The sequence below is a fragment of the Ammospiza caudacuta genome, chromosome 2 (genome assembly GCF_027887145.1).
Source record: "Ammospiza caudacuta isolate bAmmCau1 chromosome 2, bAmmCau1.pri, whole genome shotgun sequence".
NCBI classification, from domain to species: domain Eukaryota; kingdom Metazoa; phylum Chordata; class Aves; order Passeriformes; family Passerellidae; genus Ammospiza; species Ammospiza caudacuta.
In genome coordinates, this window is record NC_080594.1 from 16,871,060 (window position 1) to 16,888,044 (window position 16,985).

General features: G+C 37.4%; 2 protein-coding genes across 3 annotated transcripts in view; one reads left to right on the plus strand and one right to left on the minus strand.

The window, feature by feature from the left end:
• Positions 1 to 9,763, plus strand: part of FILIP1L (filamin A interacting protein 1 like) — a 63,753-nt gene extending 53,990 nt beyond the window's left edge. For both annotated transcript variants that reach the window (XM_058825535.1, XM_058825536.1), the window contains one exon: positions 6,545 to 9,763. In XM_058825535.1, coding sequence (XP_058681518.1) covers positions 6,545 to 9,302 — 2,758 coding nt within the window. In that variant the 3' untranslated portion in view covers positions 9,303 to 9,763. The remainder of the gene's footprint in view (positions 1 to 6,544) is intronic.
• CMSS1 (cms1 ribosomal small subunit homolog) overlaps positions 1 to 16,985 on the minus strand; it is a 225,370-nt gene that overhangs the window by 196,333 nt on the left and 12,052 nt on the right. The window lies entirely within an intron of this gene.

Sequence of the window (16,985 nt, forward strand, 5' to 3'; positions counted from 1 at the left end):
GAAAAGTTCCAAATTCTGGTGTTGCATCTGAAATTACTGGCTTTATTTCTGACTCTACAGGCAGTATGGTGGGAGACCTTGAGAGAGATGGGAGAAGAAGGAGGAGGCAGTGAATATACAATATATTTTAAAAAATTTCTGAATTACTAACTAACAAAACCTAAGTGCTGTTCCTGTGAGCTGGTTACCTTATTGAGGTATTTAGATTCAGAACAGAAGAAGATTAAGTCATGCTGTGTGCAGAATCATATGGCACTGAAATGCCAACAGTAATAAATACTGACTTCAAAGAATACCTGAAACAGATGTTAAATCTAGAAAGAGGAAAGGAGAAAGCAGAGTGCATCTCAAAAGCAGTGACATATCAGAGTCCAGCTCACAACTCATTGTGCCATGTTTTCTAATAAGCTGAATGCTGGGACCCAGAGTTTTTTAAGCTAACTTCAAGTAAAGCTCATTAATATTGTGGTTTCTCAGGTTAGCATTCATTTTAAATGTTTTCAGGATAAGCAGTCAAGCCAAAAAACAAACCAAAAACCTGCCAAGAATTTATTAGGGCAGCTCTTCTTCACTCCCACCTAAAAATCCCACTTCCACCTCCCCATCATAATCTCAAACACTGTAGATGGCTGCCATTTGAAGATTAAAAACGAACATCAGAATTCATAGTTTTCACTCTGACATTCAAATCCTTACTGTCACAGAAGGCATTAATGCTTTCCACACAAGACTGATGTTTTGATAGGTGACTTCCAAGAACATCTAGATAAGGAAGGAATGTAATTCAAGATAGAAATTTTTTTTCTTAAATTGAGATTTCATAATAAAAGAAAACTGAGTTTTAGTGCTGAAGTAAAATTACTTGAACTGGAAGTTAATCCAGTCCTAAATCTTAAATGAACCAATAAAAATGTTAAAATTTTCTCAAACCACTTACTGTCATCAAATTTACCCCAGATTTTGTAACATTTATGAGCACAAATATTCCTATATCACCAGTAAGACAGCAGCTTATTAGTTGTGAAATCATGATCACAAACAACATCAGTGTTCCAGAACAGTTGATTTTTAAAAGTATTATCTACATATGTTTATTCAGCACCACAGCTAAATACATCTGGTTATCCATGCAAAATTTTGCCCGTTAACCCAGAACTGGCAATACCATTCCTTTTTCTATGGCTTTCATTAAGACTTGTAAAGCAAGTCAGCATTTTAATCATCAGATAAAATGATAATTACTTTTGATAGTCTGTGGAGTAATAAGAACTCACACCCTGTCATTAAGATTTCTCATTTTATAAAATAAATTTTCTTATTGGGAAATTTGCCTTACACAGCCTCTTGCAGCTGAGACACCCTTTGTGGAGGTTTGTATCCTAGCATAAATGAATTCCTTGAAATTTACAGATGTAAATTAATGTAATGGAAAATAAATTTTAAAATAAGTATTCACATTCTGCTGGGAAGTGCTGACTGGTTCAGATGAAGCCAGCAGATTACACAACAGCTATGGTATGTTGTTGCTGCTGTAATTTCAAAGGCTTTTGACTTTCTTTATGACAGGGGAAAAAGAAGCATTAATAAAGATAATAGCCATAAAAAAAAACTGTAGCATGTCTTCATAAAAACTGCACATCAATAAATAGAACTGTAAGCAATGGAAAAGAAAAAAATTTAAAAATACATAGCCACACCGAGACCAGAAATATATTAACAAACACAAAATTTGTTTCAATGAACTGTGGAAGGCACAGACTGGCTTTCTTACACAAATAAATATGTAACTGCACTGGTGTAAAAAAATCACAACAACTTGTAAGATTTACCAGAAATGATGAAGCATGTTTCTTCTCTTATTAAAGGCCAGACCATGTCTTCTTGCTGACTGGGAAGAGTGCCTCAAAGGAAGAGGCATGACTTCATCCACATTTAAAAGCTTTCAGCTTAAAGCTTTTACTTGCTTTGTACCAGGGGAAATTCAAGCATATGTCCAAAAACTTTAGAAATGAGTGTCCCATGTAATAACCTGTAGAACCTCTCATAAACCACATCTTTCATCTGTGGAAGGGTAAAGAGCACGACCTAGTTAAAAATATGGATCTTCATGGTTAAAAAAAAAAAAAAAATCACAGAAATTAAAATTCACTATCATTTCTGAAGAATGGTCTGATGCAGATATTGACAATATGTACATTAAAAACTCCACAGCACTGGAGAGCAAAGACAAAAGCTGAGCTTTACAAACCAGTATCTATTTCACTTGCATCCTTAGAAGGCAGCCTTTTCTAAAGTTGTCACTACAACATTGCTTTAACAAACAAACAAAACCCAATTTTTATCATCCAAAGAATAACTCATTCCAGAACTAAAAAAAAAAAAAAAAAAAAAAATTAAAAAAACAAAGTGTTGCAATCTGAGTCTCCAGTACTTTCTTTGGTTTCTGTGAAACTTAGAATTCTGTAAAAACATAAATTAAACAATCTGCATGTAATACAGGTCACCCCAGGAAAATGGAAAGTCCCTCTTAAAGACAAAATGTTATGACAGTGAACTGTTATGGGAGTCTCTACATTTTGTAGAGAATACAGTCATTTATGTTGCCAAATATAATGCAGTGTAGCTCAAGTTACATGCACTTGGAAAAAATGAAGAAAAACAAGACAACACAATTAAATGTCCAGTGTTAACACCAAGAAGCTGTAGCCTGCATGTTGAGGGAACCAATTACAATGAACAGAGGAGAGCTGAGAAATAAAATTTCTTCCAGGAGATAAAGGAGCAGTTAACTGGTACTGCAAGTAAGTACAATATTAAGCCACAATAAAGCAATAATTTATAACAGAAGCTCTGAAGTAATAAGACACTGCCCTGACTCTTTAACTACCTATCAGTCATGTTCATAAAAACAATTTTCAATGTCTGTTTTTGCTGGCCTCAGTTCATAAATGGTTGTTGTAGTCCTGTGAAGTCAACTGCTTAGAGCTGTGCAAAAGCTTTGTCTAAATGATATACCTACCTTTCCCTGATACAAAATTACATGATCATGAAATTTAGCTGGCAAAGAAAATGATAAAAATATTGTATTGGATAAGGGAGTGTGTGTTCTTTCAAAAAAATTATTATTTATTTGAGCCAACTTTTTTTGACCTTTGCATATTTTCAGTAAAATTGTGCTCTCAGGTACCCTAGATACTGTTCTTCAGGAAGACAGCATTTTTGATGAAGTTAACACAAAGTATTTTTACCCTATCACCAAAGTCACTAAGTGCTATTATCAGTTAAAGCACTTCTTCAAGCACATGACTTCTTAATTCAGATAATTTACACAACGAAGCACTGACCCATAGAACTCAGGTTCCAAAAAAAAAAAGCCCTGATCAAAATGAAGCAGTTAATTTAAGAACACAAGCAAACAAATAAATAACACCAAAAACCCCAAACATTTTAGGGTCCTCTTCCATTCCCAAGTGCTTATGTGCAGACACAGTCACTGTGACCTTCTGAACCATGAAACAGGAACCCAGCAGCCAAGGAAAATTCTTTGCAAATATCAACAGACTCCCAGTTGACTTCTTAAAATATCAATCTTTGTCCAAGAAATCACTATCTATTCAGCAGTGTTGAGGGTATTTTCTATATAGGAATATATGACTAAGCATGCAGTTACCAAAAGCAAGTGAATGGCACAGTATCAAAAATATACCATGCTTAATACATTCCCTTTTTCTTTATAGCAACATATTAAAATCCTTTAACTCCTAGTTGCTGAGCTATGGTCTTCACTTCAATCAAGTGATTTTATAAAAGTATTCTTAAAAAATGAAACAGATCTCCATTATTACAAATATTTACTTGTGAGTCTGTTTGAATGTTAAAACTGCATTTTGTCTTTTGAATGAAGGAATAATTTTTAAACACCCAAAGTCTTTTGGCATGACCAAAGAAACAGACACTCTTGAAAATCCTTACACAACAATCCAGGTACCAGTAATAAAGGGACTTTTGTTCAAATAGCCCATGCAACACAGACTTCACCAGATTTGACTCAATTGTCAACTTATATTTATATAAAATCAGCTATTTGAATAATAAAAAATGTAGACAGCATCTCTATGAAAATTACAATTGTTTGTTACTATTTGGCCTAAGAGCCTCTTTCTAAAGCAATGTAAGAGGCATGACTTGCTGGATCATTAACACTTTGATTTGGCCAGAGAGGGATCAACTAGTTCATATGGAAGTGTTGGGTAAAACACTGATTACCTAAGGCATCAATGACCACAGCTAAATCTGCCTTAAAAAAATAAATTACAGTGAAGCAAGCTAAAATAAATCAAATGCTAGTAAGTCCAAGTAACCATGTTAGTATGTCTTAACTTCATGCACACACTCAAAACCTGAGTTCATTCCAAATGAAATTGTTAGTTGTGCTTCTGTTATGGTTTTATAGCTATGGCAACAGTAAATCATCAATTGAACTTCACTACTAAAGCATTCAGACACAAGGGTGGGGAGGGAAAAAAAGATTTTTACACTAGAAAGAATTAGAACTGAAAGTAGCACTGAAAAGGGGACTGAAGTTTATATACCATGAACACAGTAAAAAGCTGCCTTTGAGATGGTGCAGTCATTTATTTGTTCTGTCAACCAACAGCATTCCTTCAAACTCATTTCACAAACCTTTTTCCCTCTCCATTTATATATTTTCATATCTGCTTCCCCCATTATGTTAATTGACTGTTGTACAGAATTTGTGACTGCTTCACGTCTTTGATGTTTATGGCTACTTCCCATCCCGTTAATTTTTCATACAAAGCATTTTATTACATTCAACATAGTGCAACTTAGGCACTAAAACACAAACAGTAGGGACTGTGAAAATGTTGTAAGAAATTTTATTATCATGGATTTCTGTGCAACATCACCACTAAATCAGACAAGTCTCATGGACTGTAATACAATGGCAAGGACTTCCTCTCTGTGCAGGAAAATTACATTGCTTCCAAAGGGGATGCTGCTGAGGCAGCCTATTGCCCAGGAATAGATGCCTTCAGTCAGTCAACAGTTAATTAAAAGCTGTGCAAAGGAGGCCCTTATCTAAGCTCCTCCTGAACTAAAAGGGAGGCTGCAACAGGAACTTGTCAGTAGGAAGCTGTAAAGACTCATCACTTGGACATGGACATCACTACAGTGACCCCAGACAAATGTGGAACAGGAATCCTATGTTTCAGCAGCAACTTCTAGACAGCTGCCATCATATTTCAGAGGGGGAAAGAAATAAGATTTAATGGGTGCCTAAACAGTCATTCTGTACAAGTACAGTCTTGATAACCCAGTCATTTCCTCCACATGATCTACACAACTGAGTCTGTACCATTCTTATAAACATCATACAAATCCTAATTCTTTATTACTTCAATCTAGGCTTTTCACATTTTATTTAAAACCAGAATATATTTATCTTGACTGTAGGAAAAATGTAATTGAAAGGAGGCATATGTGCTGACCAAACCTAATCACACTTTAGATGAACTCCACAAGCATCTTTTTGACAAAGAAAGGTCCACAAAAGAACCGAAGAAGTTGAGTTATTTGAAGGTTCTTAGGCTCTTGCATAAACAAACACACAACCTTATCCCAAGTCTTTTGCTAATTAAGTATGTTATATCTCAATAAAGACTGAGTACTAACAAACTTGTAAAATTTATTTTGGAAAATCATCATGAAAACCTTCAAGAATCATGTAAAAGCAGCGATGCACTGAGGCATATCTGCAAATCCAAGCCTAACACACATTAAGACAGTTGAGCTTTCTTAAGTTCAAAAAGCACTACTGAATACCTGTTTATCTGCTGACTGCATTTTTGTGTGTATGTGTGTGTATTAGACATGAAGTCACAAGGCCTGCATTTTCACTAAGGACAGACTTACCTCATTTTGCTCTGGTGTGCTGCTCAGGAATTCACATTAGGCAGTCTAACTGCCCTTTGTGGCTACATTTCCTTCACATACTCAAATGTCCTTAAGGTTTGATTTTAAAATATCAGGATGGTTTATAAGTAACAAAGCTAGGAGGTTTATGATGCTGTAAATTATATCTGCCCTTGAGGGCACCACTGACCTAATTTCTCAAACATTATTATAATCACATTTCTTTAAAAAAAAAAAAACACACACAAAAAGCCAGACAAAGTTTGCACACACGTACCTAGCCTCAGCAAACAGCCAAGAGAAGCACAGTTCCAGTGCAGAATAACAGAACAGTTTTGTTGCACTGATCCCTGTCAAAAGTCCAAATGTAATTAAAGAGGCACAATAAGAAGTTGCTAAGTCTAAATGATCTTGCTGAAGTGTTCATTACCAAAGAACTTCTGAATAGGAAGTAGGACCAGTGGGCACTTCCAAATAATGCTGCAAGGAGAGGTCTGCTTGTAGTTACAAGCGGATGTTCATGGACATGTGGCAGAAATGTAGTATTTCAAGTGTGTTTTTAAATGCCCACTAAAATGGCTACAAAATACAATATTATTTCCTCCCACAGATTGAAAAAGCTTCTTGAACAAGAGACAGTATATCAAGCAAAAAAAGAAAAGGAAAACAACAAGAAAATAGCTAAACTGAAAGAAGAATTGACTAAACTGAAATCCTTTGCTTTAATGGTGGTAGATGAACAGCAAAGACTCACTGAGCAGGTGAATCAACAAAGTAAAAAAATTCAAGAATTAACCACTTCTACAGAACAAGCACACGAAAAGCTGACTTTTGCTGAAGCAAAAAATCAAGAAGAGAAACAGAGATCCAGCAGGCTGGAGGCTGAAATTCACGCCCAGAGCAGTAGGATTTCCCAAGACCAAGAAGCAATGATGGCCAAACTAACCAATGAAGACAGCCAGAATCGCCAGCTCCGGCTCAAATTAACGACTCTCAGCCGGCAAATTGATGAGCTGGAAGAGACCAACAGATCTTTACGAAAGGCAGAAGAAGAACTGCAAGACATAAGGGATAAGATAAATAAGGGAGAGTGTGGGAACACTGCACTTATGACTGAAGTGGAAGAACTACGGAAACGGCTGCTGGAGATGGAAGGAAAAGATGAAGAGCTCACAAAAATGGAAGATCAGTGCAGAGAACTTAATAGAAAGTTAGAACAAGAAGCATCACAGAGCAAGAACCTTAAAGGGGAAGTGGATAAACTTAATAAAAGAATTATGGAGCTGGAGAAACTAGAAGATGCTTTCAACAAGAGTAAACAGGAATGTTACTCCCTGAAATGCAACCTAGAAAGAGAAAAAATTTTAACAAAGCAGTTGTCCCATGAGCTGGATGGTTTAAAAGCTAGAGTTGGTGAGCTTGAAGCAATTGAAAGCAAGTTAGAAAAAACTGAGTTTACACTTAAAGAAGATTTAACAAAGCTGAAGAGTTTAACAGTGATGCTGGTGGATGAAAGAAAAACTATGGGTGAAAAAATAAAGCAAACAGAAGAAAAGCTGCAAGCTGCAACTTCCCAGCTTCAGGTGGAACAAAATAAAGTGATGTCAGTTACAGAAAAGCTGATGGAGGAAAGTAAAAAGGCACTGAAATCAAAATCTGATGCAGAGGAAAAAATGTCCAGTGTTACAAAAGAAAGAGATGAACTGAAAAACAAACTGAAAGCAGAAGAGGAGAAAGGAAGTGATCTTGTTTCCAAAGTGAATATTCTAAGTAAAAGACTTCAGTCCCTGGAAGATGTTGAAAAAGAGTTTCTTAAAAGTAAACGTAAGGAGAGTACTAAATCCAGCACCTCCTTGCAGCAGGAAAACAACATAATCAAAGAGCTTTCTCAAGAAGTTGAGAGGCTTAAGCAGAAGCTCAACGAAATGAAGTCAGTAGAAGATGATCTTATGAAAACTGAAGATGAATTTGAGTCTCTAGAACGAAAATATGTTAGGGAACAGGACAGAGCCAGGCTCCTCTCAGAGGAGTTGGAGGCTGTGAAAATGGAATTGGCGAGGTATAAATTAACAGAAAAGGCAGAGTCCAATCAGGAGCGCCTTTTCAAGAAACTCAGAGAAGAGGAAGCTAAATCGAGTCACCTTTCCAGAGAAGTAGATGCACTGAAAGAGAAAGTTCATGAATACGTGGCAACAGAAGACCTAATCTGTCACCTGCGAGGCGATCACACAGTCTTACAGAAGAAACTCCTGCAGCAAGAAAACAAAAACAGGGAGTTAGCAAGAGAGATGGAGAGCCTCACCAAAGAGCTGGAGAGGTACAGATCCTTCAGCAAGAATATCAGGCCTGGTCTCAATGGAAAGAAAATTCCAGATGTGCAAGTTTTTTCTAAAGAAATCCAAACAGATCCAGCAGACAACGAACCCCCCGATTACAAAACCCTCATGCCTTTGGAGCGAACGGTTGTAAACGGGCAGCTCTATGAAGACAGTGATAATGAGGAGGAACAAACAGCGTCTTTCAAAAGCAACTCATCCACAGCAAATGCCGCCAACAAAAAGTTATGGATCCCTTGGATGAGGTCCAAAGAGAGCCATCCTCAAAATGGAAAGATACACACAAAGCAAAATGGAAACTGTGCGCAGACTGGAGATCTAGTGCTCAGCCATACACCGGGCCAACCCCTTCACATAAAAGTAACTCCAGACCATAGACAGAACACAGCAACCCTTGAAATAACCAGTCCTACCACTGAAAGCCCTCACTCCTACACCAGCACAGCAGTTATACCAAACTGTGGCACTCCAAAGCAAAGAATAACCATTATTCAAAACGCCTCCTTAACACCTGTAAAATCAAAAGGAGGAGAAGGTTACATGACCCCAGAGCATGTAATTTCTCCTATTACTATGACTACTACTTTTTCAAGATCTCAAACTCCTGAATCGTGTGGTTCTCTAACTCCTGAAAGAACAATGTCCCCTTTGGCTTTGCCCGGCTCAAGTTCTCAGGAACAAACACTCTCCTCGGAGCCTCTGGAAACGGGAGCCAAGCACACTGTTTTTAGAGTATCCCCAGACAGGCAGTCATCATGGCAGTTTCAGAGATCTAACAGTACAGGATCAAGTGTCATAACTACTGAGGATAACAAGATCCACATTCATTTAGGAAGTCCTTATGTGCAAGCTCTCACCGCTTCCAAGCCCACCAGCCCTTGCAATGCAGTGCAAGACAGCAGAACTCCAGCCCTAGCTAATGGCCTGCCCACTAAGCCCACCAATAAAATCACCAGCAGTATTACTATCACACCAACAGCCACTCCTCTTCCACGGCAATCACAAATTACAGTAAGTAATGTCTATAACTGACCCCCATCCATGCTGACACCCTTACCAGCAACCCATCCTGTTTTTCATCCCAGCAAGAATTATTTGGAACGGCCTCTTTGGGAAAGATCTGTGCATGAACTATCAGCAGCATATGGAACTAACGTTAAGTTTTGCCTGCTTAGTGTTATCAAGTGTGCACTTACTGTATATCTTCTCATTGAAATACAGTTATGTAAAATATTTAGTCTTGCACTTGTATAAATGCATCTTTATGTATTGCCATTTTCAAAATAACTCACATTACTTTTGACTGCAACTTGCCTTGGTGAAATATTTTAACATTACAAAAAAACCAGTAAATGACTGATTATTTTCATCATTGCTTGCCGAATATTTTTTGTTTGTTATGTGTGGTTTGTATTTTTTTCTGCATGTATGGTAGAATTTGAATTAAGCCATAATACTGCCTGCTAACTTCAGATAAAACTTGTTTCATTATCTTCCCTTCTATTTTCCAATTCCTTCTAGCCCTCTCATTTCAGGTAATTATCACTACATCATACACAAAATATTATGTATTGTATAACAGTGTTTGGGTAAAACTCTTTTTAAACCCCCATGCAAACTTTGCTTGTAAGTGAACCAAGTTCAGAAGCTTGTATCACAAAGTAATTCTCCCCAAACAAGGGTTTTTTCCCAATACAATAGAAAACCTGCAATCATTTAGGTATGCTGTAAAACAAGAAACAGCAACATTTATATTTCTAAACAATAATTCAGGAGAATAGATTTACAAACAATAATCAGATTTAATCTTAACTCTTAGTCACAAATCTGACAAACAGTACACATCACACAAGTACTCAGAAGAAGAAACAGGATTACCAAACTATGGCATACCTTCATGTTTTTTTTACTTCATAGACAGAGAAAGTTTGGCAGAAGCATTAAGAAGCAATAGTAGATCAAGTCTGCAAAGATGCAGGCCTCTGGGTCTGGGATAAATAGAATTGACAAAGCAGGTTAAGGTATTTCAGTGACAATTACAGTATTTGTGCCTAGGAAAAGCACAGAAATGTAATGTGCCCAAGCAGTCAATTTTAATTTCCCATGAAATACTGCTAGTAGTGGAACAGCTTCACCTGCAACATAAATCAGTCCAGAAGATCTGGAATGCACTTTCAAACTCCTCTTTTTCACAAAAGCTGTACACTCCAAATCTAAATTGCAACAATTGCTCTTATTCTAAGAAGTTCTATTTTCTATTCTATTCTTTTATTCTAAAAAAGTTCTATTCTAAATGCCTATAAATTTAATGCTTTCAGGGTGATGGTGGTAGTATGTATTAATTTAAAAAAAATTAAAAACTGCAACCTTCTGCAATCAACAAGGAAGTGTGCAAGTAAGCAAAGTCCCTATTCACTAAGCCCTTATCTTTATTCTGCCTATATTCCCCAGAGGAAAAAAAATATTTCTGCACTATAACTTAGCAACAGATTCAGCAAAGAACCTTGGCCCATGATCTCACATAACAAGGGGACTTGTATCATTTTAAGTCCTTTTGATTGACAGGAAATTAAATGTTTATGGCTGTAGATAATACCTACTTTTAGAACAGTTTCTATTGAAAAGCAAAGTCCACTGCCCATGTACACTTTTTTTCAGTAAACAGTGGGAAGAAAGAATTATATATGTGATAGAAATGGATAATAACATATGTATTACAGTTGAACAATAGCAATTTCCAAAAGAGAAGTTGTTTGTGGAACTGCATAACCCCAGTTTATATAATCTGACATTACTAGGCTTCATAAAAGGTTCTTCTTCCTTGTTTTGTCTCCCTCTATCTCCAAGGCTGCACAAGTGAGCTCTGACCAAGACCTAGGTCAGAAGGAGTACATTGTTTTATTCTGCAAAGCAAACTTTGACTCACACCTACTTCAGCAAAAGTTGCTAAAGAAGACAGCAGCCAGACCCCAGGAAAAGCAAAATCATATAATTTTTAGAGCATGTTAATTAAACGAACAAGTTACCTAATTAAATTCAGGCTGCACATTCTTAACTGCAGGGCTCAGTTAAGAGCCCAAAAATCAGTACCTTCAAAATACCTTCTCTGCACTTCTGTTCTTTAGGATTCTGCATATCCTGCTGATCTATACCTCAGATCTCTGCAGGACCACATTACAAGCATGGTATTAAATAACTGTGTCTGAAGCAGTCACTTGCCAGCATAGTAACAAACAGCAAATTCTCCCAAAATCAAAGGACTAAATGCTTGTCCTCCAGAGACACTAAAATTTTCTTCAGTGAGACCTACAAAACATGTAGGGAAAAAAATTCAGATCTACCTTCAAAAATACACAGAAGTGTGTTGAACATTAACCACTGGGCCATCTATTAGAATACCTTATAAAAGAAAAGTACAAATAAGGGCATAGCAATAAGCACACATAGTCCTTTGGACACTTACCAAGCTCTTATGAATAAGGAAGGTCAGTCTTTAAAGCTAAGATTTGAATACAAACCTAGATGAAAGGTCACACCATTTATAAGTATAATCATTTAACAGGCAGTACTTCTGGCCCTGCCTTACACTCATAATGATTTATCAGTAACTAATTAACAAAAGACAAAGGAAGCAGCCACTCATGACCATTAACTAAGTAAGAAGCATCAGCACTGCCTGGAGATGAAATTGCTACATTTCCTGAAAATGCATCTTGATTAAGAGATGCTTACATCCCCCTACTGATGAAACAACCTTTATGTAGGTTTAACTGACTTCACAGCAAAATTTCTGTCAGTCATTCCAACAGATAAAAAAAAAAAATCAATTAATTACTTTTGCCTGAAAATAAGGTTTGCACAATGAAACAGGTTTGTTTGGTTTGAATTGCCAAGATCAATTTCAAAGCAGAGAAAATAAGCACCTGGATGTATTTGCTGAGAGCTGAAACGTAATTGTTTAAACAGAAAGAAGTTAGCTGTAACTTTATCATAAAACAGCAAATAGAAAGCATAGCTTAAGAATTCAAATTATTGATTTACAAATTAACCTCGAGTTGTTCAGATCACCACTCCATACTTCCGAGTATTTCATTCTGCTGAGTGGGAATAGCCACCTGCTTCCTTAGCAGACAACGAGAAAACAGCAGAGCAAGGAGAAATGTGACTAAGTTATCTGCACATTGATTCAAGCACTCTGAACAAAAACATCAAGCATAATCACATTAAAGTTTGACAAGTAAGGCAGCTTTTCTAGGATTTCAACTACTCTGTAAGTGGTAAGTATTGCTGTTAATTTGGAGGCTAAGACACTTTTGCTTTCAGCAGTTGCTCAAAAGCCCAAAGTCTGACAGGTATGTAATGGTTCATTTAAATGTTATGGGGAAATAAGGTCACATAACAAGAAGCATATATCAGAGGGATTAAGCTGTGAAAGAGTGCATAAAAACAGTTTTCAGCAGATCATAATATCAATTCTTCTCTTTTCCAAAACTCTTGGCAAACGTCTCTACGGTCTAAAAATCTACCCTTTCTCCCTTATGTTTAGTTCCCAGCAAAAGGGAGAATTAACTGATTAAAAAATGACAGCAGTTACTAGCCCACTTTCCTTCACCATGTTGGGTTTATTTCAGTGAATGATCAAATAAACACAAGAGAAGGCAGCACCAACACTTTGGTGTTTATATGTGATTAAATTTCTCAGAAGAAATACTTGCAATTTTTGTCCCTTCAGGGAGGATGGATGAGGGGAGGGAGGGAAAAGGAGGAAAAGCAAAAAGAAGAGAATACCAAGCGATAATGGTAATCTGAGACCAAAGCACCCATCCATCAACTCTGAGGTAGTATTTCAAGTTATTTAAAGACCTCCTTTAAGCCACTAATTAAGAAAAAGAATTGACAAAAATCACAGGAGCAGACTGCTAATCTTCCTGATCCAAAGCACTGTAGCCAATACAGTGTCTGGGGACAGTATGTAAGGCTGTAATAAGAAAAAGATCTGTATGTAAGCATTTCATGCAGGGATTAGGAAGGCGTGCTCCCCACACTAGGGAAAAAATAATCAGAAACAGAATTGTACAGCTCTATTTTCTGAGTAAGATTCAATGGATGCTGCAGGGTTAGATGATGGAAATGGAGGAACCATCTGCAGGATGACTTTGTCCCTAGGAAACAGATATTGAGACAGGCAAAACAAAAACTGACAACTGCCTAATCTCCAGGCTTAAGGAAAGACTACCAAAACATTATGTTACCAAGAAACAGAAGAGAAAAAGATCTTATGGTTCAAATACAGCACAAGTGGGTGTGTAAAAATGTCTTAAAATTAACACCAAGTACTTATAGTGGAAAATTGCTCAAAAAAAAAAAGACAAACCATAAGTTTAAGCAGCATGAAGTGTTTTCACAGATCTGCAGCCAGTGGCTGTGAGATGAAGCTGAATTCTCTCTGTGCTGTAGCTAGCGCATTACTCAATGACCCACCATACTGTGGGCACTCAGAAAGCCTCAAATAGCAGAGCTGCCAACTGAATAGTATTCTCTTCTGACCACAAAGCAAAGTACTCTTGAGAAACATTTGAGTACAAGTGAAAAGGCCTCTTTTAATCAATGTCTCTTCATTTCCCATGCAGTGGTCTGACATCACAGGATCTTCAAACAGGGATAGGGCAAAGAATCTCCCTCCCCTTTTTTGCCCCTACCTCAACCCAAATTACAAAATAGTGCCCTTTCAGTTGTGCTGTCACCACTTCCAGAAGGCAGCACTGTGAACCAGGTCAAGAAACTAACCTGGATTTAAAAACACAAAAGCAAAACCACCAACAAAAAGCCATATGCCACAAATCCTCATTAAACAAAACAGAACAAACCCCAAACAACCTCAACAAAACAGGATCCATTTCACAGCACAGCTTTAATAAAGAGCTACATCAGCATAACTGAATGGACAAGCAAAAAGGAAAAAGGAGCATTTTGTAGTGCAATTGCTGCCAAAGTCCTGGACCCATCACCATTGCCTGCAGAGATACAATCTAGCACAAAAAACACATCACAAAACACTTCAAATATACAATAAACATTCAGCAGTCCCATTTAAATAATTCTGTATTTCTTGGGAGAGAAGTTAATTGATTTTTGCAAAATCTGAGCAAGGCAGCTTCAATGTGATTACTACCTACATTTTATTATCCTTAATTGTCTCATACTCAAGCCACTATAGGTCATGTTTTGTCCTGAAAAAACATCAACCTTAGCTGGACAAAAGGTAGAGTCTTTTGTTTTAATTAGCATTTTATATATATTAGGACAAAATATACATAAACTGAAAATAGGACTCTGATTAACACACCTTTTAATGTGGCCTTCCAAGAGAAAAAACAGCCTACTCACAGACAGAAAAAAGCCATGATGGTAAAAGCAAGAGGGTTTTTTTTCCTCCTCCATGCAGGACTTCCCACCTTTTCACCATAAAAATTTGCTAAAGTGGGGAAAACATACTCAAAGCTTTTGAACAGACAATATTGATAATGAAGACATTTCACATTAAAAGGCATGTATGCATAGAAGAGCAGTTTCAAACATTTTTTAAAACTGCCTTAAAAATACCCAAACACAAATATCCCCACAAATATCCCTATGTGCCTCCAGTCTGTACTGAATGATCCTCCACTGCCAAAAATCTTTCTCAACAAATGGCAGAGCAGCTTTAAACCAAGGCACTGCTGATCTCACCCTGGGCTACATTCTCTCCAACAGCAGTGACACCTAAGCACCTGCAGGAACACACAAGTGCCAGCACACCCCTGTGTGGGACACAACTGCAATTGCAGCATGTTCAGCGTGCTAAAAAAGCCACACTTCTGCTCCTAGGGACCCCCAAGTGCCCTATCAAGGTGCCTGAGACCCCTTGGACTTCCAAGGGGCAAAAGGAAGATTAACAATGAACAGTTGTTCATTGCAGCTGCATGATGATGCTGATCAGCCAGCCCCAGGTAAACTTGTCCTACTGGAGTTAACCCACAACAAAACCTTACCCACCCCTGCATCTTGTCAGTTATCTACTAGAAATGAGCCTAAGTTATCCAAAGTTTAAAATAATATCACACTTGTCAGTGAAGACACGTCCCAAGAAAAGCAAGGCACATAACAGAATTCTAGAAACTGTAAATACAATTTCTGCTTCCCACCATTCTTTTCCCCGCCACCAGAAAGCAGATTTAAGCTCTGCATTCAGGAAATAAGATCACAGCATCACAATCAAGTGCATTAGTGTAAATTGTGCCACATGTATGGAAGTAGTTTCTAATATTAATACTGATTTTTCTGTCAAAAATGCCATATTATTGAAATCAAGAGGGCTGTAATAAAGCAAATATCAGCAGAAGACACATTAAATAGAGCTTAAAAAGGATGACAGGACATTTTTGAGCCTATTTCCTCACTATAACTTGACTTAAACTTTTAAAAAAAAACCCCTAGTTCATATAGCTCTAAAAAACTTCTGCAATGCCACCTTTACCCAGGAATCTGGAACAGGGCTGGAATACACTTGTCACTAAGAATCTTGCTAATTTCTAAACTAAATTTATGTTGCTGGAATTGTACTCCAGTATTCCCTTTCCTGTCCCTTCATTGGACTTTGAAAATTATTCTCTCTGCAACACATATTAGAAGACAATTATCACATCACTTCTCAGTTTTGTTTTCTCCAGATTAAACAAACCCAATTGCTCTTCCACTTAACAGCTCAAGTACTATGACTCTAGATTATTGAGGAGTCACTTTCCCTCTGCTGAGCTGTTTATGTGGTGTGACAATGCAGTGAGCCAAGCCAGACACCAGCCTGGCACAGCTCTCACCCTGAGTGAGACAGTGAGAGTCAGGATTCACTGCTCCTGCTCACACATCTCAGTACAGTCACACACAGGTGTGCTGCATGAAAGGGAACTCAGAGCAACTGAGACTTCTCACTTTGGATTCCTAGAAAACAAATGCCAGGGTCTAGCAAAAGAACAGTAAAGAAAAGGACGTATCTAAATGCTCTGTGCAGCTGAGAATGCCTAACCAGAAATTTCAGCCAAAGCTGTCTGGCTTGGAGACCAAAGGGAATATTCAAGTTTATCACTTAACTCGTTCTCACTTGCAGACCTGGCTTTCTTTCTGACTGCCTTCAATCATCCAGGAACAAACTTAAGTCTGGCAAGAGGCACACTTGTGCACATACAGACATGGGCTTCTGAGTAAAGGATCTTCAGCACCATCCCCTGGACACTTTCAGTACAGCTGCAAATGATACTCAAATTTCTTAAACTAAAAATTTAAGGCCTGAGAAAGAAAGTTATTTCTCCTAAATCAAGTGTTACAATGCTGTAAAAAAACAAAAAAAAAAAAAAGGAAACTTACAGCATAAATACTACATGCTCCCCCCCTTTAAATGAATAAAGTTGAAACAGGAAGCAAAGCACACATCATATTTTCAGAAGGAAAAGGAAAGGATTAGGACCAAAAGTAGGAGGACTACTTCAACAGCACAGAAACAAATATTTTCTCTCCTTGACACTCCCACACACACTTGCCTTAGCCCACTCCCTAAAGCAAGCATTGCATTGTGTTAAAAGCTGGCCCATATAAATAATCTGCCTCTGTTCCCAGTGGAGGGGAAAAAAAGGTGGGTATGGAACATACATCCTGATATTTCAGAGCATGCTTTCTCCATTG